Raw genomic sequence first — 26,071 nt, forward strand, 5'->3', positions numbered from 1 at the left:
TGCTAGCTTAATATTTTTGTAAACTTTTTCAAGCTACTAAGTTGTCACTAAATCTTTCAGTTTAAATAGTAGCTTGCTTATGGAGAAATGATAAGCAAGTTTGCTCCAAAGGAGAATTAATATATAAAGATGGTGAGTGAGCAGCATATTTACTGGTTTCTTTATTTTTTTTCTTTTGTGTTTAATCAGTTTATTTATTGGCCTTACTATATGCCAGGCATTGTTGAGGATTTAGGGCAGGATTCAGAAATAAAACATGCATAGGTTGGTTTTAGTGGTGGAGAAAAAAAAGTTTTTGTTATGTGTTGTAACAAAGGTAAATACAGGTGCCAAGTTTAGAAAATTACACTTTGCTTCTGAGAGTTGACTTACCATAGCAGCCCAGAAGATGGAGCTGAAACAATGGAAGGTTGTTTCTGAAGGACAGAAATCCAACTTCAGTGTGGGCAAGGTTGGCTCCTTTGGAGAACAATAGGATATGGCCAAGTGTCTCTCAGTGGCTTCTAGGTCGTGGTCTCCTATTTTTTCCATGTTTCCCTCTGTAAATGCACACTTGTACAAGATTGCTTTACAAGGAGGATAATGTGTGCCCTGCTGACCTCACATCAGGGGGGTGTGTGTGTGTGTGTGTGTGTGTGTGTGTGTGTGTGTGTGTGTGTGTGTGTGTGTGTGTGTGTGTGTGTGTGTGTGTGTGTGTGTGTGTGTGTGTGTGTGTGTGTGTGTGTGTGTGTGTGTGTGTGTGTGTGTGTGTGTGTGTGTGTGTGTGTGTGTGTATCCTGGGGCTTGAACTCAGGTCTAAGCATTGTTCTTGAAGCATCAGGGGTGTGTGTGTGTGTGTGTGTGTGTGAATCCTGGAGCTTAAACTCAGGTGTAAGCATTGTTCTTGAGCTTTCCTTCCCCTCAGTGGTAGCATCCATTCAATCACTTGAGCCACAGTTTCACTTTAGGCTTTTTGGTGATTAATTGGAGAGAAGAGTCTCATAGACTTTTCCTGCCTGGATTGGCTTCAAACAGTGATCCTCAGATCTCAGTCACCTGAGTAGTTAGGATTACAGGTGTGAGCTGCTAGCCCCTTGTGTGAAACATGAATTTTTAGGATATAACTCAATTCATAACAAGTACATAACTTATACCAGAGTAGGGGAGAAAAGAACAAAGGAAGGTTTTGGTAGAGGTAACATGTCACTTTAGTTTTAAAAGATGAGTAAAAGTTTTCTAGGGAAAGAGAGAGGTATGAATAATCAAGACAGATGCATGGGGCAGTGGAGGATTGTCCTGTAGGTACTGAAGATAGTTCAGAGTTCTGTAATAATAAAGAGCTGTGAAGCTGGATGCTGGTTCCTCACATCCTGTACTCCTAGCAACTCACGAGGCTGAGATCTGAGCATCATGGTTTGAAGCCAGCTTGGGTAGAAAAGTCCATAACACTTATCTACAATTAAACAAAAAGCCAAAAGTGAGGGTATAGTTCAGATGATAGAGTGCCAGCCTTGAGCAAAGAAGCCAAGTGAGAGTGTAAGGCCTGAGTGGCTGGGCATGAATTTAAGCAGTCTGATGGCAGAAGAAAGCAGGAGGATAGAGTGTGAGGTTAAGTGGAGCTACATAGTTAAGACCCTGTCTCAAAAATATAAATCAAGTGCCAACAGTATAGCTCAGTGATAGAATATTTGCCTGGCATGTGCCATGTTTGAATTCAGCATTGGCAAAAAAGAAAGCATTGATTTTATACAGGAGATTAAAAATGCATGTGTGTGTGTGTCCATGTCCGTGTCCGTGTCCGTGTCCGTGTCTGTGTCTGTGTCTGTGTCTGTGTCTGTGTCTGTGTCTGTATCTGTATGTCTCTCTAATGATGCTCAGGCTGTCTTAAGTTCAAGTGATCCTGCACTCTCAGTCTTTCAAGTAGCTGAAACTACATTGAATCACTGTACCTGTCTGATTTCTTATTAGTCATTATATTAATTTTATTTTTACTATACTATGAACATTTTTATGTTTACTGTAGAATATAAAATTCTACTTACTGTATAATATGAAAGGAGAAAATATTTGTTATTAATTGTGAAGGAACAAACATCTAAACTCCCTCTGTTTTTGGTAGCATGAGGGTTTGAACTAAGGGCTTCATACTTATGAGGCAAGTACTCTACCATTTCAGCCATATTTATAGCCCTTTTCACTTTAGTTTTTTTCTTTTTAGTTAGGATCTCATGCTTTTTTTGGCTTGCCTCAGTCCTCTGTCCTCAGCCTTTCCTTAGGTCTCCTGCTAGGTTTACAGGCATACATCATCACACTTCATTTGTTCTAGGAAGATGGGTCTCCTCTTTTTTTTTTTTTTGGTGTTTGGTGTTTGGGTTGACCTTGAACCACAGTCCTCCTGTCTCTGTATCCCACATAGCTGAGATTATAGGTATGAGACACTGTCTGAAAAGTTAGTTCTTGAATCACTTTAAGTCAAGTCATTCTCTGAGTCAGTGTCACTGGGATGTCACCAACTCTTGATGTACTGGGGTTTTGATAACTTTTTAGTTTTGAAAGTCCTACCTATTATTACAAATACTCTTTATTAAATATTATGATCTCAACTATAACTCTTCTGACATCACCTTTATAGTAACAATAAAAAATAATATGATTTCTCTGTCTCTCTGTCAAACTCTCCCTTCTCCTTATCTCCCCCCTTCTTTCTCTTGGTTTCTGTCACTGTCTCTGTGTCTCTGTCTCTGTCTGTCTGCCTGTCTGTCTCTCTCTCTCACCTCTTTTTTTCCTTTCTCCCCTCTCTTGCCTAGCAAGCAGTCTGTTCTTTTACAATTTGTAGTATATAGTGTATAGATAGATAGATAGATAGTATTCCAAGTAGTATTTCTTGTCACTGCTGACTGCTTCTTTAACCTTTCTTCAAAAACCACCAACTTGCCCCTTCTGAAAATATGAGCAACATTGTATTAAGTTTGGCTTACACAGAAAATTGGAAATTATTGTTTATCTTCATTATTTGATAACTAATTGAAGTCTTAGCATCTAAACACCTATGTACTTTTTAGAGATAAGTTGATCTTTAGCCTTTTATTGATACCATATTAAAAATGATTATGAAAGGAGTAAAAAATTTGTTCAGCTGGGCACTGGTGGTTCTCGCCTGTAATCCTAGCCACTCAGGAGGCTGAGATCTGAGGATTAGGTTCAAAGCCAGCCCAGGCAGAAAAGTCTGTGAGACTCTGATCTTCAATAAACCACTAGAAAAACTGGAAGTGGCATTGTGGATCAAGCGATAGAGTGCTCGCCTTGAGCTGAAGAGCGCAGGGACAGTAGTACCCAGGCCCAGAGTTCAAGCTCCACAACCAACAACAACAACAACAAAAAAAATAAAATAAAATAAATTGTTCCATGCTCCATTACCTGCTCAGTTTTTCAGATACATTGTATTTAATCCTTAGAAGCATGTTTAGAGACAAGTTAAGGCATGCCTGTGTCATAAACAAGGAAGGAAGTCAAGTTTTCTCAGAAAGCTTAAATCATTGTTTAGTGTGGGAGTGCAGTTCTAATTAAGCTATCGTCTGTCATTCTTTATTTACTATTTGAACAATTGACACAAAATGTAAAATGTTTTTGATTCCTCAGTACATTAGTATAATCAAATTTGGTCTTACCTATGTCTCATTTGGTAATAGTATAGGAAGTGTCAAGACATTGGAGAAAACAGTAATTGTCAAATGAAAACAATTGTCATGTAGCCTTATTAAACTACTCTGAGGGGCTGGGAAGGTGGCTCAGTGGTAGAGTGCTTGCCTTGCATGCATGAGGCCCTGGGTTTGATTCCTCAGCACCACATAAGCAGAAAAAAAAAGCCGGAAGTGGTACTATGGCTCAAGTGGTAGCATGCTAGCCTTGAACTGAAGAGCTGAGGGACAGCGCCCAGGCCCAGAGTTCAGGCCCCACGACCGGACCCAAAAAAAAAAAACAAAAAAAACCAAACTACTCTGAGCCCGTATCAGAGGTAATCTTTGTTTGCATTACATGTCTTTTTTTCTGTCTATCTTCTTATATAGAGATTGTTTATGGAAGTTTTTCTTTCCACCTGATTATCAAGTTCTGAAAGTTTCTGAAATTGCACAGCCTGGAAGACCAAGACAGATCCTTGCTTTTGAACTACGAATGAATATTATAGCAGATGCCACCATTGACTTGCTGTTTACTAAAAACAGGGTAATTATTGTAATAGTGTAGTAGCAATTATGTTTAAAATTTGAATAAAGTTTTCTAGACAATATTTCTGGTACCCATTCCTGTACCTAAATTCATTTCTGTGATCTTTTTACCACTACCCATAGATGATTTTATGTATGTAACTTACTTTTATATTTTTATTAACTATAATTCAGGAAGAGAAACTAATGATGAATAATAATGGCCCTTCATTTATACTATGGTTCAGTTTCTCTTTGGTGTTTTGTTAAAAGTTGTTCTAGTTTAGGTATAAATTTGAACTATTGTTCTTACAGATTTTTAATGCTTGTTTTACAACATTCGTAGTTTCTTTGAGAAGAAAAACATGATGGAACTAAACTTTTATGTGTTCTTTTGGTAGGAAACAAATGCTGTACATGTGAATGTAGGAGCTGGCTCATATTTAGAAATTAATATTCCGATGACAGTTGAAGAAAATGGTAAGTGGTAATCGTTTTGTTTTTTTCAAATCTGAAATGATTAGTGAAAAGATTACTATAAAATGATACAGTTCTTTTAAATAAACATTAATAAAGCATAAAATAGACTTAAGTCTTAGGAAGAACAATGTAATCAGGAGAGTAATGTAATCATAAGCCAGATTCAGGTATTTGGAAAGGAAAAAAAAAATCCCTTGATAGCAGGATACATGTAACTAGCCATGTGACTGGTCAGTGTTCATAGAGAGGAAACCCATCCAGAAAGGAACTGTGATGCTATGCTTTCCTGACTTTGTGGAGAAGGGGCTGCATTGTTGGAAAATAGTCATTTCATGAGGAATAGAGGTTGATTCAAACGCATTTTATAGACATGGTTGAAAATGAAGCAAATATGTTCTCTTGAGTCTGTGATAAAGAAAAAAATGTAAGTTGTATTAAAGTGTTGAAAACTGTTTTGTAGAGATAGGCACAGATAATTAGCCTATCGGATTCAACCAACTGTGAGTTGAAAATATTTAAAAAATCCTATCTGTACTGAACATGTTCAGTTTTTCTTATACTTAAAACAGCATAGTATAACAACTATTTACCTGGAATTTACATTGCCTTAGGTGTTGTAACTGTCCTAGAGATAATTTGAAACATGTGGACCATGTCTGGAGGTAATAGGAAAATCCTGTGGCTTATATAGAGATATAAAGGATTTGAGCATGTACAGATTTTGGAATTCAAAGAGGTTCCTGGAAACAATCTCCCATAAATGCTGAGAGACTGCTGTAGTTTTGGACTCAAAAGCAAAATCAGCATAGATATCACATGGTGAAGATCTTTCCTGAGACCTGTTCAAAATAAGAAGCATCCGTATTAGCAAGATTGAGGTGTTGTGTTTGGACAGTGACTTACCACCATTTTTTAGCAATTTCACTTTTTAGAGGTGGTAGAAGTTCTAGTCCAAGATTACTAATTGTGTGCTATTTCCTGGCCCTTAATTTCTATGTTTTTATTTATTAGGTTACACCCCTGCAATTAAAGGACAGCTCTTACATGTTGATGCCACTACTAGTATGCAATACCGGACCCTTCTAGAAGCAGAAATGGTAGCAGTAAGTCTGGCATATATGACGATACATATACTTGGATGCAGTACAAATTTGGTTTGAATTTTCTGCTATAAAATTTAAATAAAATGTCAAATTTATTCACAAATTACCAGGATTCTTGACCCCATCTGTGGGAAGAAAAGTGCACTCTCATCTCTTCCCAGTGGTATAGACTGCCTGGTGTCTCTTGCTATGCGTAGACATGTGAATAGAAGGCAATGAAAAGTGTGAAGTTAGAATATTGTTTTTAGACATCATATTTCTGTACTAAATTTCTCCTAAATTCCAAATAAAATAATTTTAGTGATGTGATTTCTTGGCTCTATTGGGTTCTTTCTTAGAGCTTAAATAGCATTAATCATTTTGCTTTTAACTGAGTGAAAAAAATAAGTTGAGAGGAAGAAAGTCCTATTGGTGTCTTGAGTTCCTCCCATTAGAAACAGAAACTGTGAAAATGCCATGATTCAAATTGCAGTTTGGAAATGTATTGATTGGACATATTTTTTCTTTCTGTTTTTAAAAATGAAGATAATAACTACAAAGCCACTATGTACAATGTTTAATACTCAAAAAAAATAATTTAACATGATGTCATAGGGGCTTAATTTCTTAAGCCAGCATCTTACATACAACATAAATGCAAATTAGGAGGAAATTTCTCAACTATCAAGAATTTATCAAACACCATAAATACATTTTGAATTGGCAAATTTAATGCTTATTAAATGTCATCATTCATTAGAATTCTTGATCCATTGTTAATACATGTGGCTGTGTGGCAGGCGATGCTGTTCAGTGTCAGGCAGCCTTTTCCTTGTCAGAAACTTAAAGCTTTTTAGCCATAACAGTGTCACTGTGTGATAGTAAATTATTCACACTGCCCTCCTGTGCCTCTTTTGAGGCTGAGGTGAAATAAGGACTACTGGGTTAGCTGAGTGTAGTTTCAAAACTACAGACTGATTTTCAAAGATTTTGACCACATCATGGCTTAATAACTTTCACCACAATTACATTAAAATCTCAAAGGTACTTCCTGTTCAGCTCAGTAGGAATAGAAATTTTAATTCCTCCACAAAACATGTGACTTCATCCAATGCCGTTTACAGTGTCTCATTTTAAGAACTAATGTTTATTTTGCAGTTCCACATCAATGCCAGCTACCCCCGACTTTGGAACATGCCCCAGACATGGCGGTGTGAGCTAGAGGTTTACAAAGCCACCTACCACTTCATTTTTGCACAGAAGAACTTCTTTACAGGTATTTTTTTAAAATACAAATAATAGGTTTTTCATGGTGAATTTGTTACTTCTAAATTAACTACTGAGATTTGAAAACTTCATTCTTGTTTTGTTACTTTTGCAATTTTCTTTTAGGCTGAGGATATCAAAGAGGAAATTTTTATCCAGATGTTTTGTGTTCTCTTCTAAACCAGACAACTTAGGCCAATGTTTTATATCAGTGTAGGGATGGTAAGATTGTCTTGATGCATTAATTTCTTTCTCTTCTTAAGCATCAGCTTAACTTCATAATTTGTTTGAATTATTATAATCAATAATTATTGTAATCAAAAGCCAAAAGCATTGACTTTATATTCGGAGTCCTTGTGTAGTCTTGTCCATTTGTATAGTTGATGTTATTAGTATTAAAAAAAAAGCCCTTATTTCTTGGAGCAAGTTTTGGTAGCTATTCATCTTTCATGACTATGAAATATATGTATTCTTAGTTATTAATAGTAGAAAGGTAGCTACATGCAAATTAACACATTTATGGAATTGTGTTCTAAAATTTAGTCCCAGAGAGTTGCTATAATGTATTAGGGTCAAAGACTAACCACAACCTAATGTTTGCTTGACTGCTTGCTTGCTTTCTCTGCCCATCCACTCACCTAACCCTTTCTCCATCCTTCATTTACAAACATCCAATCTGTTCTGAGTACTACTGGATATTTGGGGGAATAGTGGTGATTTAAACACAATTATAGATAATAGATAATAGAACAATAATGATAGACAATTTTATATAACATTATTTACTGTCACTGTGATGTTAAGTTACTTCATTGTTTAAACTTCAGTTTTCTTATTTGTATATAAGAATGAAAAATTTCACCCTAGTTTTGCTGCCAAGAGTTTGGCCTTTTAACTATTAGTGCAAAATTTGTAATTAATGAATGTAGGTATACCAGGAAAAGTATTTTTCAATCAAAAATTTGTAATTAATGAATGTAGGTATACCAGGAAAAGTATTTTTCAATCAAAAAGCAGTGCATAACACATGAATATAGAATTATAAAAATCTACATAGAAAAATAATGAGAGGCAATCTATTCACAGTGTTGGATTATTTGGGAAATAGGATATGACATGATTTCTGTTTGCTAGAATTTCTTGAAAAATAATATATTAAATATATGAAATTTTATATTTGGAACTATGACTAGTAAAGAGATATCACTTTACTGTCAAGCCTTTAATGTCTGACACTTTATAAAAAACATTTCAATGTAAAAGTTCTTTTCAGTTACAAAATAAAGATTCATTTTTTTCTAGTTAGAAACTTTTATTTTCTAAATCTCAGTTAACTTTATGTTCTGTACCCCAATAATTTTAGATTTAATTCAAGACTGGTCTAGTGATAGTGCTCCAGATATTTTTTCATTTGTTCCATACACGTGGAATTTTAAGATCATGTTTCATCAATTTGAAATGATTTGGGCTGCTAATCAGCACAACTGGATTGACTGTTCTACTAAACAACAGGAAAATGGTAAGCAATTTTTTAAAATTAGGTTTATCATTCTACTCATTAAGGCATGTATCAGTAAAGAAAATTAGTACTGACTTCAGTATTTTTGTAGATACTAGAATTGCTTTTCCCTCATTATCATGTGAAACTCTTTGAGAAGTATTTCTGAATTTGTGTTGGATTTTACCTATCATTTTACATTTAATTTCATTTAGTTGTGCATTTAAGGCAGTTTTTACATTTAAATTTTATTGACATTATAAATAAATATAGGGCTTGGAATATGGCTCAGTCGTAGAGTGCTTGCTTAGCATGCAGGAAGCTCTGGGTTTAATTCCTCAATACCACATAAACAGAAAAAGCTGGAAGTGGGGCTGTGGCTCAATGGTAGAGTGCTAGCCTGGAGCTGAAGAGCTCAGGGACAGCAACCCAGGCCCTGAGTTCAAGACCCATGGTCGGCAAAAAAAAAAAGTAAATATATTTCCTCTTTTTATTATAGTGTACCTGGCAGCCTGTGGAGAAAGATTAAACATTGATTTTTCTTTGCCATTTACGGATTTTGTTCCAGCTACGTGTAACACTAAATTCTCCTTAAAAGTATGTATAAATGGATATATTGTTTATTTAAGAAGGTTTGTTAGTAAATTTGATTGACTTTAGTGTCCCAGAGTTCCTGCTGCTACCTTTTTGTTACATGTTCCCCCTAAGAAATTGGCCAACAAAAAAAAATTCTCAAATGATTATTTCCTTAGAGCCCTCATTTCTGATCTCTGTGGTTAATTTGTATGTTCTATTAAGAACTCTGTCTAGCTTTGATGTTTTATGAACTGATTTTATACTTCCTGTATATTTGATTCTTAATTTAAAAATGAATTCAGGAGATAACCAGAAGTATCTTTCTTCCTTTTTCAAAAAGCAACTCTTACATACTTCTCCCAAGCTTAAAACTTGATGGATTTGGATAATCATTAGTAATTGTAGTATTAATGTGAGTTACAGTGGTAAAAATAGGAAAATAATAATAGGAACAGCTAACACTTATTAAACATTTTCTGTGTGCAGACACTGTTCTGAATCCTTTATGTAGTAATTCATCTAATCCTCAAAACAGTTTTCTAAAGGTAGTTATTACTATTTTCTGTATGTTGGAATATCAAGCATGGTATGGTGGTGTGACACATGCCTGCAATCCTAATACTTAGGAGACAGAGGCAGGGGGATCACAAGTTCAAAGCCAGCTTAGGCTATAAGGGAGAGAAACATTGAGAGAGGAACAAAGTTATAGTTGTCACATAGCGAATGAGTTTCCATGTTAATTTTGAGCCCTTGCTTATGCTGCTTATGACTCTGCATTTTTGTAGCTGCTCTCTTGTGTGTACTTTAGGGATAAATGTAATAGAAGTGCATTGTGTGTGTGTGTGTTTGTGTGTGTGTGTATGTGTGTATATGTGTATATGGAAATAGCATAGTGAAACCCAGTAAAATTGTTTAAACACAGTGGGGGAGGGGAAGAGGGTAGTGGTCAAGGATGAACAAGAGAAGGGAAAGTCAAGTACATTATATGTATATATGGAAATAGAGTGAAAGAAACCTCATGGTAAGTAGGTTTGCCATTTTGAACAGTAGAAATACCCAAAAGAAAGAAAATATACTAGACATCAAAGTGAACAAAGAATAGAGACCTTAAAAGGAAAAAAGTTAAATCCAATTTTATTAAACCTCAAGAGATAATACTATTTTAACAGATACAAAAAAAGAGAACATTTTTCACCTGAGCTTATAGTAGAGTTTTTCTTTATTATTATTTTTTTAATGAGGGGATTTCTTGTGTAGGCAAGTGCTCTACCCCTTGAGCTGTGAGCCATGTTTAACCCGTGTGTGTGTGTGTGTGTGTGTGTGTGTGTGTGTGTGTGTGTGTGTGTGTGTGTGTGTGTGTGTGTGTGTGTGTGTGTGTGTGTGTGTGTGTGTGTGTGTGTGTGTGTGTGTGTGTGTGTGTGTGTGTGTGTGTGTGTGTGTGTGTGTGTGTGTGTGTGTGTTTTGGTACAGTCTTGCTTTTGTCTGGGCCAGCCCAGTAGCTGGGATTAAAAGCTTGTGCCATCAGGCTGAATCTTTTACTTTTCTTGAGTTTTACATCAAGTATCCATCCAAGGAAACAATAGAAGACAGTTTTACACTATCATGTGGAATATGTGTTTTTTTAAAAACACTTTCCAGTCAGAATTTAATTTTAGCCTAACAAAAGCTTATTCCAGGTATTTACCTTACCGTTCAGTAAAAATATACAGTTTAAGTTTTAGCATCTTATGTTGAATTCATTTTCAAGATTGTTATATATTGATTTGCTTGCAAATGTTGGTCTAACATATTGATGTACTGATTTTATTACTTGGGTTATTATAAATTATTTTTTAGGGAGAAGATGTTGATCTTCATTTGTTTCTGCCAGATTGCCATCCTAGTAAATATTCGTTATTTATGCTGGTAAAGAACTGCCACCCAAATAAGACGATTCATGATGCTGGCATTCCTGGTGAGTGCCAGAGTGGCCAGAAAACAGCTAAACCAAAATGGCGCAACATTACTCAGGAGAAGTGAGTACATTATGACCAGGCATTTTGTGCTTATATGTGGAGAAATTTCTTCTTTCATAATAATGAAAATGTTTACTAATCTGTAAATAGTATTTGAGTATTAGTCAAGAAAAAAGTATCTGACTAGAAACTGTTTTTTACTCTTCATAGGGCTGGTTGGGTTGAATGCTGGACTGTCCCAAGTGTCATGCTTACAATTGATTATACATGGCATCCAATTTATCCACAAAAGGCAGATGAACAGCTAAAACAATCATGTAAGAATTTATATTTTGAAACAGCTCCTGTTACAGTTATCATCAGAAAACAAAGAATGCAAAATGGAAATGCATTTGTTCTAAAATAAGTATATAAATTTACAATGTTTTAAATACTTTGGAATGATTATAGCTAACTTTTGAACATTTATTGAATAGATTAAATGTTGTAGAATCTTTATAACAGCTCTGTAAAGGAAATAATTATTCTTATTTTGGAGTTGGAAAAATAGGGTAAGAAAAAGTAAGTAACTTTCTTAAAGTCTGCCAAACTAGTAACAACAGAACTAGAATATGAAGCCATGTATGTGTTAATTTGTATATTTATAATGCTTGAGTTTTTTGAAATGTTTCTTTAATGCATTTTGGCTACTGTCATATAGTTTATAGCTTCCTGAAGATAGTTTGCCTTATTCTTGTGTCCAAAAAAAGTCAAATAATTGTTTTCTTTGTGTTTTTCTAGTGTGTGAAGTTTCAAAGAATAGTTTTCCTAGTTGTTCATATAGTCTAGTGGGTAATAATGTTACACTGCAGTTGTGGCCCACATTTGTACCACAGGGACATAATAAGATTGTTACTTATGTTAACAGCAACTTTTTATTTTTCTGTGAAGTCTGATTTATACGTTTCTCTTAATGTATCAGTGAAGTTGTTTTTTATTTGCCTTCTTAATTATTGGTTTTTCAAATCTTTTTAAAAATTATATACTATAGGCATACCAAGATCATTTGATTTTATACTTGCAAAGTAAAATTTCTTAGTATTTCCTTGAAGAACTTTTAGGATGTCATTTCCTCCTTTCCTCAGATATTTATCTTTCTTTCCCTTCAATTTTTTCTAGTATCAGAAATGGAAGAAACTATGCTGTCTGTCCTAAGGCCAGCACAGAAAGCATCAGACAGAGTTGTTTCTTCACCCTTGACCTCTTCACGCCCTCCTGTGGATCCTTCAGAACTGCCACCAGATAAACTACATGTGGAAATGGAACTTTCCCCAGATTCTCAGATAACACTCTATGGACCTCTGCTAAACGCATTTCTCTGTATAAAGGTATGCTTTTTTTTTTTTTTTCTTTTTGCTTAATGTGGTGCTGAGGAATCGAACCCAGGGCCTCAGGCATGCAAGGCAAGCACTCTACCACTGAGCCACCTTCCCAGCCCCAAAGGTATGCTTTTTAAAGGAACATACATTTTTCCATGGAGTCAGCTGACACATTTGAAATTGCCAGTTGTATAACTTAAATTTTTGAGGATACATTAAATGATGCTTACTGGGTGTGCACCCCAGAATCAGTTACAGCAGTACTTACCACTTAGTAAAATTCAGTCAACAACTTTAACTTCTAGCATTCTAAGAAGGGTGCTAGTTATAGATAAAGATAATTAGGGTCTGTTTTCCAGAAAGTTAGAGCAATAGCTAAAGGAACAGGCTGATTTATGGACAAATTTTGACATGCAGCAACAAAAGCATTGCTTGTTATCTGGCAGTAGTTACTACTAGGAAAATTCTCATTTCATGTGTGTCCACCAAAACATGACAACACTTCATGATAAAAAATGAACCAAGATTTGATTTGAGCTTTATCTTAGAGAAAGTTATATTAAAATAAGTTTAGAAAAATAAAATAAGTTTAGATCAGAATATGCCAAATTTCAGTTCTGAATAAATGTGCACTACATCTTAGAACAAAAAATGAATTTATGTTGATTCCTTTAGGCACAATTTTTCCACTGAAATTGTGTGATTGCATAGTTTGATTACACTGAAAGTTGATGTCTGTACCATGATTTTGAAGACAGGCTATTTTTTGGAAAAATATTTGAGGATTTCATCAGTTTTCTAGAGGTCATGATCATTCTTTTTATATCTGATTATACTGATTATACTTGTAAGAAGTTTCTTACCAGTAATCAACATCTTACTCATTTACTACTTCTTTCTCGTAACTAATGTTTTTAAACCTTGCTTATCTCTGATAGCTCAGCCTATGATGATAGCAGTGTTCCAGGACCAATTAACATTATTTTCATGAAGTTTTGCATTTTTCCCAGGACTTTGAAAGGTTACTTTACCTTTGGTTTTTATTACAATGTTGGATGTAAAGTATGTCTACTAATCAAAGATTTTTTTTCTCATCATGAACAAGAGAGTTATTTGTAGGAGTGATATTTATGTAGCTTTAATTTTACACTGCATGCTTATTTGCTTTCTTTTGCATTTACTTAGCTGCAGAGATTTGGATATTAAAAATGTAGGTAACAGAGAATTCTATAATCCACAGTGGTAGGAGTGATTAATTCTGGAGAGGGACTAGGGTTTGTCAGGGAGAGCCGGTCAAGATCTTTAGTGAAGGTTTTTTTTTTTTGGAGAAAGGACTAGCTTAGGAGAATTTTGAACATACATAAAAATCTAAGTATTTGACTCGTTATATTGTATTTGCTAAAAACTCTTGTAAGCATTAATTTATCTTAAAGTAAGATGCTATTACTATTTGTAAAAACCCAAGATTTTTATTAGTTACTTTTTCTCCCCTTGGCATCTTTATTTTTACTTACTTATTCATTAATAATTATTTTTGCAGTACTAAGGATTGAATGCTGAATTGTTAGGCAGTCACTCGGTCAGTTAGGCCACATTCCCAGTCCTTTGGTTTTTAGTTTGTTTTTCAGAGAGGATCTTGCACTTTGCCTTCTGAGCTGCTGGGACCACTTCATGCACCATCGTATTTTCCTAAATTTGTTTTCATATTATGTTCTTTTATGCCATATACATATACATCACTTGTGTGCAGACAGCAAATTTTCTTCACTTATTGAAGAGTCTGCCTTTGATCCAATGTATGTTTGGGCTCCTTTGTCAAAGATTAGATGGCTGTAGCAATGTTATTTTTATTTCTTAGTCTTTTATTTTGCTCCATTGATCTTTATGTCTAGTTTGGCTCCTTAGGCTGTTTTGTTACTATGTTATAATTTCTGATGCAAAAGAATTCAAAATATTTTTTTGTTTTTAAGAATTCAAAATATTAATAATTAAAACATTTTGATACTAAAAAAGTGAATGAAATATGTGAAAAAATATTTGATAGCTGTTGATAACACATGCTATTATCTGATCAAACTTGGGTAGTTTTAGTAATAAAGCTGTTAGAACATTCCTTATAAATATTCCAACTGTAATATATAAATTATAACATGTAGCTAATTGGTTTTACGCAAATTGATTTTCAGTGACTGAATCTTCTTTCCTTAAAGGGTGACCCTGGGGAGTGCTTCAGAACTCAGAAGCAAAAATTGAAAACTGTTAAGCCATGCAAATATTCAGAGTTCTCCTTGATGATCTAAATGATAAGTTTTTGCTATCATTGGGGTGGTGTCATGAAGCTTTACTATAAATCTTTGTGATCGCTTGCCTTTTTGCTATAGAAGATGTATACTAAGATAAATATATATATTTTGATACATTGTGAAAATAGTCCTGGTGCTTTTAATTAAACATAGTAGTGTAGGAGCATGTATTACATACAAATTTAGGGCTCATGAGTGAATTGTATTGCAAATCTCTTGTAATGGCAGCTTGGCTTTTCTTAATATTCTAGGAAAACTACTTTGGGGAAGATGACATGTATATGGACTTTGAGGAAGTTGTTTCAAGCCCTGTTCTCTCATTGTCAACCTCATCCAGCTCTGGATGGACTGCTGTTGGGATGGAAAATGACAAAAAGGAAAATGAAAGTTCAGCCAAGTCAATTCATCCTCTCACTTTGCGTCCTTGGGATATCACTGTCCTTGTTAATTTGTACAAAGTTCATGGGCGTCTTCCTGTTGTAAGTGCTTATGTATCAAAATGGTCTGTAGTATATAATGATATCTATTTAGAATGGTAAATTCTCTGTGTATGTGTGCTTTGGTACAGGGTACACATGTACACAAGAAAAGATAAAAAATCTTTTGAATTTATCTCTAACTGTAAAAAGCTAGCTTCCTGTTATATGTAACTTTAACACATTTAGTCATGATATTAGAGTTATGATGATATTCTAGGACTTTGCATTTTGAGGCTCTAGACTAGTTTGGACCGTTATGATGAGCCTATTGTAAAAATCAAATTTCAGGCTTGGCCTAGAAGTTGAGTTGTGTCTCAGGTTTGGATCTAGCATGGGTTCCTCATTTACTCTAAAGATGACCCCTGGTCATGTTGAGGCTGATCTGGACTGCAGTCATGCCTGTAGAACATGGGGACTTTGGATTAGGAATAGTGAGGAAGAGGAGGTAGGCCCTGGAACATTACTTATGTTGTCTACCAGTGTCTATATCATGAACTAGTATTGCATAAACAAGGTCACTCACCTCTGTTGCTTAGTGTCCTTACTAAGGTGCAAAGTAATCAGTTTTGTCAGTATACATTGTTACTCCTTTTGAAAATCAAATACTTCTAATCACAATAAATAAAATTTTTATTTTCCTTCAAGTTCTCACCATTGACTTTATTTTTTGTGTGTCTGTAGCATGGAACTACTGATGGTCCTGAGTGTCCCACAGCTTTTTTGGAAAGACTATGTTTTGAAATGAAAAAGGGGTTCAGAGAGACCATGTTGCAACTTGTCCTGTCACCTCTGAATGTGTTTGTCAGTGATAACTATCAGGTAATAAAACTAAGATTTGGTAAAGACGTAGAGATTGATTATTAATATGTCTAAGTAATGTATTTCCTCTTTGTGAAATATATGATTTCTTTTAAAATTATAGTCTTAATTCAGTTTTGTGTCTATGCATATCTGAAAATTATTTAGAGTCCTATTGTATTCCTATATTGCTCCCTGTTTATGTGATCCTAAATTACACTTAACCTATAATGTCTTTAAAAACATTTTTTATTGTAAAGGTGATGTAGAGAGGGGTTACAGTTATATAAGTAAGGTAATGAGTACATTTCTTTTTGAGCAGTATTACCCCTTCCCTCATTTTCTCTGCTTTTCCCTCCCCCCACTCCCTGCCCTCCTGCCCCAAGTTGTAAAGTTCTTTTCCAACATAGTGTCTAGTGAGTATCGCAGTTGCATTGGTTCACCCCTTGTTCCACTGTTTCTGTGATTCCCCTACCCTTCCCCAAATCAGATAAACTTATATATAAGACCAAGGGTACTGGAATCGGAAACAGTGACCACAGGGAATAAACCAGAAGAGGAAAAAAAAAGACAAAAGAAATAGCTGCAAACAGTACACTTGAAAAGAAAACAAACAACCACACACACAAAAAAACTCAATAAAACCAGACCTCTTGTTTCTATATCGTGGAGATCATTTCGATTAGCATTATTTTATGTAGTCATATGTACAGAGCTTTTGGGAACTTCTGCTAGGACTATCCTACGCATACACTAAATATTACAAATAGGGAAACCATGGAGCCTGTGTTTCTTTGGGTCTGGCTTACTTCAGTTAGTATGATTTTTTTTCCAAGTCTTTTCATTTCCATATGAATGGGGCAGTGTCATTCTTTCAGTTGGAAAAATAGAATTCCGTTGTGTATATATATCACATTTTCTTGACCCATTCATCTACTGAGGGGCATCTGGGTTTATTACATATCTTAGCTATGGTAAATAAGGCTGCAGTGAACATAGTTGTGCTGGTAGCTTTAGTGTGGCCTTGTTTGTGATCATTTGGGTAAATGCCCAGAAGGAGAGGTAGAGTGAAAATACCTATCAATGATTGTGAATCTCTAAAGTCTGTGCAACTACTGTGCTCTGGATTGGTTCTTGTATATTGTCTTTAGAAATGGAAAGAAATGCATTGTGAATATATACATGTGTATATGAATATATGCATACATATATACATATATGTGTGAGAGTGTTGTTTTTTCCAAGACACATGTACATAATTTAAGTTCATTATATCTTGGCCCTCCATAGAATAACTGTAGTACCTTAGCACTTTACTTTTAATGTTGTCTTGTATTTATAGAAGGGGGAAATTAACTCATATATCAGTACCACAAAAATGTAAAACATGGATATACTCAGTCAATGATTTATTCTTATTCACTTAACATACTTACAATACACAACAGATTCCTTTTTTGTATGCTTGGGAGTCAGTGATATTAATCAAATGAGAATTTACTATATTCCTTGATATCACTTCATTATTTGTTAACTGCTAAACAGCTTCTCTTGGTACCTACTGCTGCCTTACAAGCTTTTCCTACTTAGTCACATAAAAAATATAAAAGTGGATTTTAATACAAGGCAAAGTAATGCTATAAATGAGAAGACAGTCAAATTCTTTAGTACATGATCATTTTCATGGATTATACATAATAACATTTAGTTTTATGTCATTTAAATCACTTAAAATAATATATCACCATTTTGTCATTTCTGGTTATATTTTCTTTGTAGAGTTATTTTGCTTTTGTATTTATATATTTGAGATAGCTGAAATCATAATAGTTAAGATAATTGTAAAATAGGTTCTGTTTTTTCTCCACAAAATGTTTAAAAAAAATTTTTTTTTTTTGGTCAGTCATGGGGCTTGAACTCTGGACCTAGGCGCTGTCCCTCAGTTCTTCAGTTCAAGGCGAGTGCTCTACCGCTTGAGCCACAGTGCCACTTCCAGTTTCCTAGTGGTTTATTGGAGATAAGAGTCTCACGGACTTTCCTGCCTGGGCTGGCTTCGAATTGCGATCCTCAGATCTTAGCCTCCTCAGTAACTAAGAGTACAGGCATGAGCCACCGGCGCCCGGCTTAAAATTCTTTTATTTTAAAATAATTATAGATTCAAGAAGTTACTTTATATACAAGTTTAGCCCTTACCTTTAGAGAGAATTTGTCTTTAAAGAGTGTATTTCTGCAAAACTCTGTTGAAAATTAGGAATGTTAACCCTGTGAGATGGCTTGGAACATGGTTCTAAAATTAGCTTGGTAAATACCTATGAACTGATAAATTATACAAGGGGGAGGCAGGTAGGAAAAACTAGGAGAGAGAGTTGGAAGGGGTGATACTGTTCAAAAAGAAATGTACCCATTATCTGACTAATGTAACTGTAACCTTTCTGTATATTACCTTTGTAATAACAATTTTTTTTAAAAAATAAAATGAAAAAATAAAAATAAAATGAAGAAAAGGGAAATAGATATATATTTTCTCAATGTATCCTGGAATATTAAGAGGGTCTGAGAATACTTACAGTGAAGAAATCTGTCTAGTCTGTCAGTACTTACTATTTGTGGTTACATTAATTAATGTGAGGTTCTTGCTGAGCAGGACAGGAATTGCCCTAATGAATTTGGTAGAAGAGCCAAATTGGGAAAAATATTAAAGTAAAATAAATAATTTAAATGCCAAAAGTGCTATAAGGAGAGGTGTTGCAGTGCCTTCATAGTACATCGTGGTCTGGAGACAAAAGCTGGATTTAATTTCGAAATGTCTGTGGTTATTGGTAGAGTTTAGGACAGAAAAAAAGAGAGTGAGTGCTGAGAGGCCTTTCAAAGGTCCTGGCAAGAGGGTGTTATTTGGACAAAGATGATAGTGAAGGAGGAATAAGTCAGATAGAGCATTTGTGGCTGAGATTGCTGATAGATGAGTAGGGTATTTCTTTTTTTGTTTTTCCTCTCTATTTCTCTCTGTTTCTCTATTTCCTTCCTTCTCTTCCTTGTTCCCTGCCTTCCTCCATGACTCTCCTCTTTTTTTTTTTTTTTTTCTCCTCTTTTTTTAGTAGTACTCAGTTTTGGGATTTGAATCATTTGAGCCTACTCCTAGCCTCCTTTTGCTTTTAGTTATTTTTCAGATAGACTCTTGCACTTTTCACCCAGGGCTGGTCTTAGATTATGACCTTACTGCCTTTTGTACTACACTTGGCTTGTTCTTTGAGATAGGGTCTTCCTAACAAATATATTTATCCCAGGCTGATCTAGAAGATTGATCCTACTATCTCTGTTTCCCAGGTAGCTGGGATTCAGACATAGGCCATGATGTCTGGCCTCTGTATTCTTTTTGTTTTTTAAGCATTTTTTTTTGTAAAGATACTATACAGAGGGATTACAGTTACCTGAGTAAGGTAATGAGTACATTTCCTATCCAGCATTGTTATCCCTTCCTTTGTTTTTCCCCTACCATCCCTTCCCTTCCCACCTCCTCAACTCCTCCCTCCACCGCGGAAGTTGTAAAAGTTCATTTTCAACATAGTGTCTAGTACATCTAGTACATCTAGTACATCAACATTTTGTTATTTCCCCAAATTAGAATGTATATACAAGATGCAGGGCACTGGACTCAAATACAGTGAAAACAGGAGTTATACCATGGTGGAAGAACATAGAAAAGAAACAAAACCTCTTGTGTCCCTATCTTGGGGTTCCTTTCACTTAACATCATCTTATATGGTCATATGTACATAGCTTTTGACCTTTTCTGCTTGTCTGGTAAGATTATCCTAGACGTATACTAGTTATTGCAAATAAGGGAAACCATGGAACCTATGTTTCTTTGGGTCTGGCTTACTTCACTTAATATAATTTTTCCAAGTCTTTCCATTTCCTACCAAATGGGGTGGTGTCATTCTTTCTGATGGAAGCATAGAATTCATATATATCACATTTTCTTGATCCATTCATCTACTTAGGGTCATCTGGGTTGGTCATCTGGGTTGGTTCCATATCTTAGGAATGGTGAATAATGCTGCAATAAACAGTTGTGCTGGTAGCTTTAGGGTGGCCTTGTTGTGATTGTTTGGGTAAATGATAGGGGAGCTCTATGATTAGTCTTTTGAGTAACCTCTATACTGCTTTCCAAAGTGGTTGAACTAATTTACACTTCCACCAACAATGCAGTAGGACTCCCTTTTTGACCTCTGAATTCTTGTGTTCTATGGAACTAGTGTTTCATTAAATAGCTTTTTTGTTGTTGTTGGTCGTGGGGCTTGAATTCTGGGCCTGGGCACTGTCCCTCAGCTCTTCAGCTAAAGGCTAGTGCTCTACCACTTGAGCCACATTGCCACTTCCGGCTCTTTTCTTTTTGCTTATGTGGTGCTGAGGACTCGAACCCAGGGACTCATGCATGCAAGGCAAGTGCTCTACTGCTGAGCCACCTTCCCAGCCCCTCCACTGACTTCTTATATTCCCTGGCCAAGTACTATTTTCTCTATTCATAGAGGCAGCTATACTGGCCAGTGATATGTAGATTTTGGACTCAGCAGTCATTCTCTGTAGGTGGGCAGTCATAAAAAAGGTGTTGCAATAGGAGAAGTCTTATTTTTCAGATAGTTAATTTGGTCATTCATCTCTGCAGGGATAAAGTATTTAGAGATTACAATGTGTTTTCTTACACTTCTTTATATTTTTCTCAGCAGCGCCCCCCTGTGGATGAAGTACTCAGGGAAGGTCACATCACTTTGTCTGGTCTGCAGCTGAGAGCACATGCTATGTTCTCAGCAGAAGGTCTTCCTTTAGGAAGTGATTCCTTAGAATACGCATGGCTAATTGATGTTCAGGCTGGCAGCCTTACAGCTAAGATCACAGCACCACAGGTGAGAATATCTATAAGAGATGTAGTCTCTTTCCTTATCACTTTCCCAAGAATGACTTATATGACAAGCTCAGTGTTCACTAAGGACACTCTAAGGCTATTCTTGCCATTTGTACCTTAACAATAGATGAGTTACTGATAAATTATGTAGTTACACATAATTCAAGAATTTGAGACTTTCTTTGGGAAAGATTCAGGATTAAAAGCACTCTAGAAATTTATCATTAAAGTATATTGAGATATGTGGATATATATTATACATACATATATAATATATAAAATAAAATCCTAGTTGTCTGGAGACAACTGTGGAAAAACTATTGGCACTATCTTTTTTTCTTAGTATATGGAATATTTTTCTAAGGGCTTTGCTTTCTTTTATATTTCTTAAGTAAGATTTGAAAATTGTCCTTATGATGTTAAGGAATAGGCAGCATCATGTTTGCTATATCCCCAAGCAAGGTAATATAATTTATACCTATTATTAATAATGGATACTAGCTCTAAATAATAAAAACAAATATTCTAGTAAATACATCTTAATGCTAGGTGTAACCCTTGGACTTAAATCTATTCCTACTCCCATCTAACTTAAGGCCCAGAGGCCTTAAAGATTTTGAAGCTATAGAAATTTAGTTGAATAACCATAGTACTGTCCTAGTTCACCTGTCAAGTCATGTATTTGGATTATATGAACGCTTGTCTTAGCATATCAGAAGACAAGAAAGGTTGGTACAAATGTATATACTTAATATCAACTAAAATTGAGAATGTACCTGGAATGTGTCTGAAACATACTGTGTACTTAGGGGTAGGTAGCAGCAGCAAGAAGGTACACACAGGATCTAGGAACCACCTTATATTGGATGGAAGTTGTCAGAACGCAGTAAAAATATTCTAGGAATATTCTAAATGCATTGAATTAGGAAGGGCTATTTTGGAGTTAAATGCTATCTCAGTATATAGGAGATAAAAATAAGTGAAAAGAAATGTGTAATGGAATGTATAAAAATAGGTGAAAATAAATATTCAGTACCTTCTGAATATATCTTACAACTGCCTTCTCCTTACTTCTCCCACTTCTTATCCTGAAGTAAATGAATTAAAACAGAAAAATATACAAAGCAATATGTTTTCTAACAAGAGACTAACCTACATGCTGGACACAACCTTTTGTTCTGAGGACTGGAAGAGTCTGATACTTATGAATTGATGTCTTCTTAAGAAGACTTATTTCTTTTGTGTATCACAATCTTGCTGTCACTCTTACCTGCATACTTATGTATTGACAGATACCTTAGCCTCTTCATATGTTTTAAATGTAAATTTCATGTTGCCTAGTAGTTGAAATTACATGCTTCTTTGGGGGGACAATGTCATGTGTACTCATCTCCCATGTGAAACTTCATTATTAGATATAGGATTATGGATGCCTTTCTGTGCTAGAATTTCAATTAGCTATATAAGAAAAATAAAAAAATGGTATTACTTGGCAGAGAAGGAAGAGGGTATTTTTTTTACAAGTTGCTAACGTGGAATTTGTTTAATTGAAATAAGGTTTCGTTTTGCTGACACTTTGTCATTCACAAATGAAGAGTATCCCAAGCCTATAAATGATGTCAAGGTAGAAAAATAGAGGCTAACAAATAGCTTATGAAGTGGCAGTTGGAAGATAGTGTTTGGTGTCTTTGATGTGAATATTGCTGATGAGGTTTTGACTAGTTTGTCATCCTGTCCTGATTTATCTGCAGCTGGCATGTCTCTTGGAGTGGGGGCAGACATTTGCTTCTCATGTGGTATGTCGGGAATATGAACTGGAAAGACCAAAGTCGGTAATAATATGTCAGCATGGCATTGATCGTCGGTTCTGTGAATCTAAGGTATATTAGAAGATAGATTAGCAATGTTATAAAGATTGATGACTCTTTTACAACTTTATAATTCAGCTTTATATTGCTATGAAATAAATAGCATAGTTCAGTGCTTTTCAATTAATTATTCTGTAAATTCCTAGCCAGTTGACTCTAAAAGAATGAGATAATTATGAAAACATACATATATTCACACCAAGAGATGTAAAAATTATGTCTCATCTCTCATGTTTTTGGCTATCCAAATTACTGTTTTCATATAACATTATTAACTTTTTGAAATATAGAAGTATATATATAGACTGTAGAAGTATTTCAAAGTTGAAGCCAGCGGAAGGCTACCTTATATACAGGATATGCTTTGCAGCCCATCCTGAGGCTAGTTAGTTTTCTCTGGTGGAATTCTTACTGTTGAGCATTTGTCAAGTCTTTACATCTGTTTGCTCTCAAGAGCACTAAGCCACCTTCACTCAGGAATAGGATCAGAAACTGTAGGCTATAGTCCCTAAAAACCACACACGGTGACTAGTGAAATGTGTAGTTTTATTGCACAGAATTCTTTTTTTAGGAATTTGGAGGAGGGGGCAGTTTTCCCTTGAAGTTGGAATTAGGCTCATTTCAGAAAATCTGGAAAACATGGTGGTTCAAAAAAGGAGTGTAACGTACATAACGTATTTAACATAACATTATTAACAATGTTGTTTTCCTTTCTAGTTCTTCCTAGTAGGTATCATTGCTTATTTCTGTTACATTATTGTGAATTAAAAATAATTCATTGTAACCAGGTGCCGGTGGCTCACGCTTGTAATACTAGCTACTTAGGAGTCTGAGATCTGAGGATCATGGTTCAAAGCCAGCCCCGTCAGGAAAGTCTGTGAGACTTTTATCTCCAATTAACTAACAGAAAACTGGAAGTGATCCTGTGGCTCAAGTGGCAGAGCGCTAGCCTTGAGCTGAAGAGCTGAGGAACAGTGCCCAGGCCCAGAATTCAAGCCCCATGACCGATAAAATACTACTACAACTAATTTATTCTGTTTTTAGCTTACTTCCTTGACAATAAAGGAAACAATTCAAAATATTGATAAAATTATTATTTATAATTATTAAACATATTGCCGCCCAACAGAGAATTGATTCCTCTTTCCCATGTCAAGTAATTACTTCCTTATGAGTAACTCACCCCTACCTTTAAGGTGCCTTTCCCTCTAAAAAAAAAATCCTCAAGGGCCTGGGAAGGTGGCTCAGTGGTAGAGTGCTTGCCTTGCATGCCTGAGGCCCTGGGTTTGATTCCTCAGCACCACATAAGCATAAAAATAAAAGCCGGAAGTGGCATTGTGGCTCAAGTGGTAGAGCGCTAGCCTTGAGCTGAAGAGCTGAGGTACAGTGCCCAGGCCCAGAGTTCAGGCCCCATGACCGGACCAAAAAAAAATCCTCAAAACTTTCATTTGCATTATTAAAATTTTTAATAGTCAAGTTGATTTAAACATTTTATACACACCCTTTCTAAGCTGTACAGTTTGATGTTTAACAAGTGTTGTGTGCGTGTTTAGCCTTTAATAGTGAAGATTTAGAATCTTTGCATAACTTAAAAGATTTCTTTGTTGTTTTTCTTTTTTTCTCTGTTTTTAAAGAGAAGAGCCCTTATCCCCCCACAATCATTGGCCTGGGTTTTGTTACTCAAATTAGTTTGTTAGTTCTGTCCTTCTCTCTCTTCCCCTCCACACCCCCTATGCCATGGAGAGAATTTGTCAATATAGAGTACTGACTACTTGAAGGGCTGTTTATAGTCCTGGTTTAGCATCAGGGAGCTATTCTTTCCATACTACTAAGCTACCTACTTTATTCAGAAATTCATTGAATTGAGTGATGTGTATATTTTCCTCCAATCAGAATATTAACAAATATTAACAAATACTTTAGAAGGAAAGTACAATTCAATTTCTGTGTATTAACCTATGTCATCATAATATTAACAGTTGATACGTATGCAAGTAAGTATGAAATAAAATGCACATGTGTGGTTTCATAAAGAAATCTTTTGCCTCTGAAAGCTTATATAATTCTTTTTAACCTTGTAATTCTGTTTGTCTGTTTACTTTGTTCTTTTTTAGTTTAAGTTATAAGTCATAGGCATATTATGTCTGTTAGATTTGGCATTGTCCTTTTTGAATAAAGTTGACAAATCGTTACTTAGGTCGGTTCTAGTTTTCTAACTGGTAATGCTTTGATTACTGATGCTTTCATTTATCATTATAAAAGAATGAACTTTTGATTTTTTTCTTTGTGTGCCACTCCTGGGGTTTGATTTCAGGGCCTGGGTGTCTTTAGCTTTTTTGCCCAGGCTGTTTTACCACTTGAATCAGCTCTACTTCCTGCCTTTTGGTAGCTGGAGATGAGTCTCATAGAATTTCCAACCGAGGCTGGCTTTGAACCAGGACTCTCAGATCTAAGCCTCTGCATGCCCAATGACCAGTCTGACTTTTTTGTTGTTGTGGTTGTTGTTGTTGGTTGTGGGGTCTTAACCCTGGGCCTGTGCACTGCCCCTCAGCTCTTCAGCTCAAGGCTAGCACTCTACCACTTGAGCCACAGAGCCACTTGTGGCTTTTTCTGCTTATGTGGTACTGATTGAACCCAGGGCCTCATGCATGTGAGACAAGCACTCTCCCACTAAGCCACCTTTCCAGCCCCTTTGACTGACTTTTTAAAACATGTACATGTAAACAGAGTTTTATGTGTTTATTTAAATAAGGCAGTTTACTTGATGTCCATGTAGTAAATTGATGGTGGTAAATTAATTGCATACTTGTTATTTTAGTTGAGCTGCATTCCTGGGCCTTGTCCAACTTCAGATGATTTGAAGTATACTATGACTCGTTTAGCAGTGGATGGAGCTGATATTTACATTGTGGAGCATGGTTGTGCTACAAATATAAAGGTGAACATTTGTCAACTTCTCTGTCAATCTAATTCTTTTTCATTTTACCAAACCAAGTCTCCTGTCTTGACATGCAGCATACATTTATAGTTTGTCATTTTTGAGACTACCAGGAGATCTCAGAAGATAAAAGTTTCCAGTATTTTATCAGTCATGCCCTCTTCTAGCATTAAGTTTTCCCAGCACCTTTATTCTGATTGGATTACTGTGACATTGCCTTATGCTGGTGTAGAAAGTAGCAGACTGCCTTTCAGGCAATGGTATTTTAAAAGGTTTTGTTTTGAATATCTTATGAGATTTTTATTTGTTTTTATTTTTATTTTTTGATGGTACTAGGAATTGAATCTAGGGCTTTATGGCTGCTAGGTCAATGCTCTACTTGA

At 35.4% G+C, this 26,071-nt stretch overlaps 1 protein-coding gene across 7 annotated transcripts in view; it reads left to right on the plus strand.

Annotated features, from left to right (window-relative positions):
- Bltp1 (bridge-like lipid transfer protein family member 1) overlaps nt 1-26,071 on the plus strand; it is a 181,760-nt gene that overhangs the window by 44,902 nt on the left and 110,787 nt on the right. For 6 of the 7 annotated variants that reach the window (XM_070022544.1, XM_070022549.1, XM_070022547.1 and 3 more), the window contains exons 12-25: nt 4,047-4,203; nt 4,586-4,664; nt 5,676-5,767; nt 6,905-7,022; nt 8,376-8,531; nt 9,010-9,107; nt 10,923-11,101; nt 11,252-11,358; nt 12,200-12,408; nt 14,954-15,181; nt 15,863-16,000; nt 20,704-20,883; nt 22,634-22,762; nt 25,569-25,688. In XM_070022544.1, the coding sequence (XP_069878645.1) occupies nt 4,047-4,203; nt 4,586-4,664; nt 5,676-5,767; nt 6,905-7,022; nt 8,376-8,531; nt 9,010-9,107; nt 10,923-11,101; nt 11,252-11,358; nt 12,200-12,408; nt 14,954-15,181; nt 15,863-16,000; nt 20,704-20,883; nt 22,634-22,762; nt 25,569-25,688 (1,990 nt within the window). The remainder of the gene's footprint in view (nt 1-4,046; nt 4,204-4,585; nt 4,665-5,675; nt 5,768-6,904; nt 7,023-8,375; nt 8,532-9,009; nt 9,108-10,922; nt 11,102-11,251; nt 11,359-12,199; nt 12,409-14,953; nt 15,182-15,862; nt 16,001-20,703; nt 20,884-22,633; nt 22,763-25,568; nt 25,689-26,071) is intronic. The other variant, XM_070022545.1, reaches the window with a different exon arrangement.

Source organism: Dipodomys merriami, unplaced genomic scaffold (assembly GCF_024711535.1).
Source record: "Dipodomys merriami isolate MVZ:Mamm:240054 unplaced genomic scaffold, mDipMer1.0.p SCAF_15, whole genome shotgun sequence".
NCBI lineage: Eukaryota > Metazoa > Chordata > Mammalia > Rodentia > Heteromyidae > Dipodomys > Dipodomys merriami.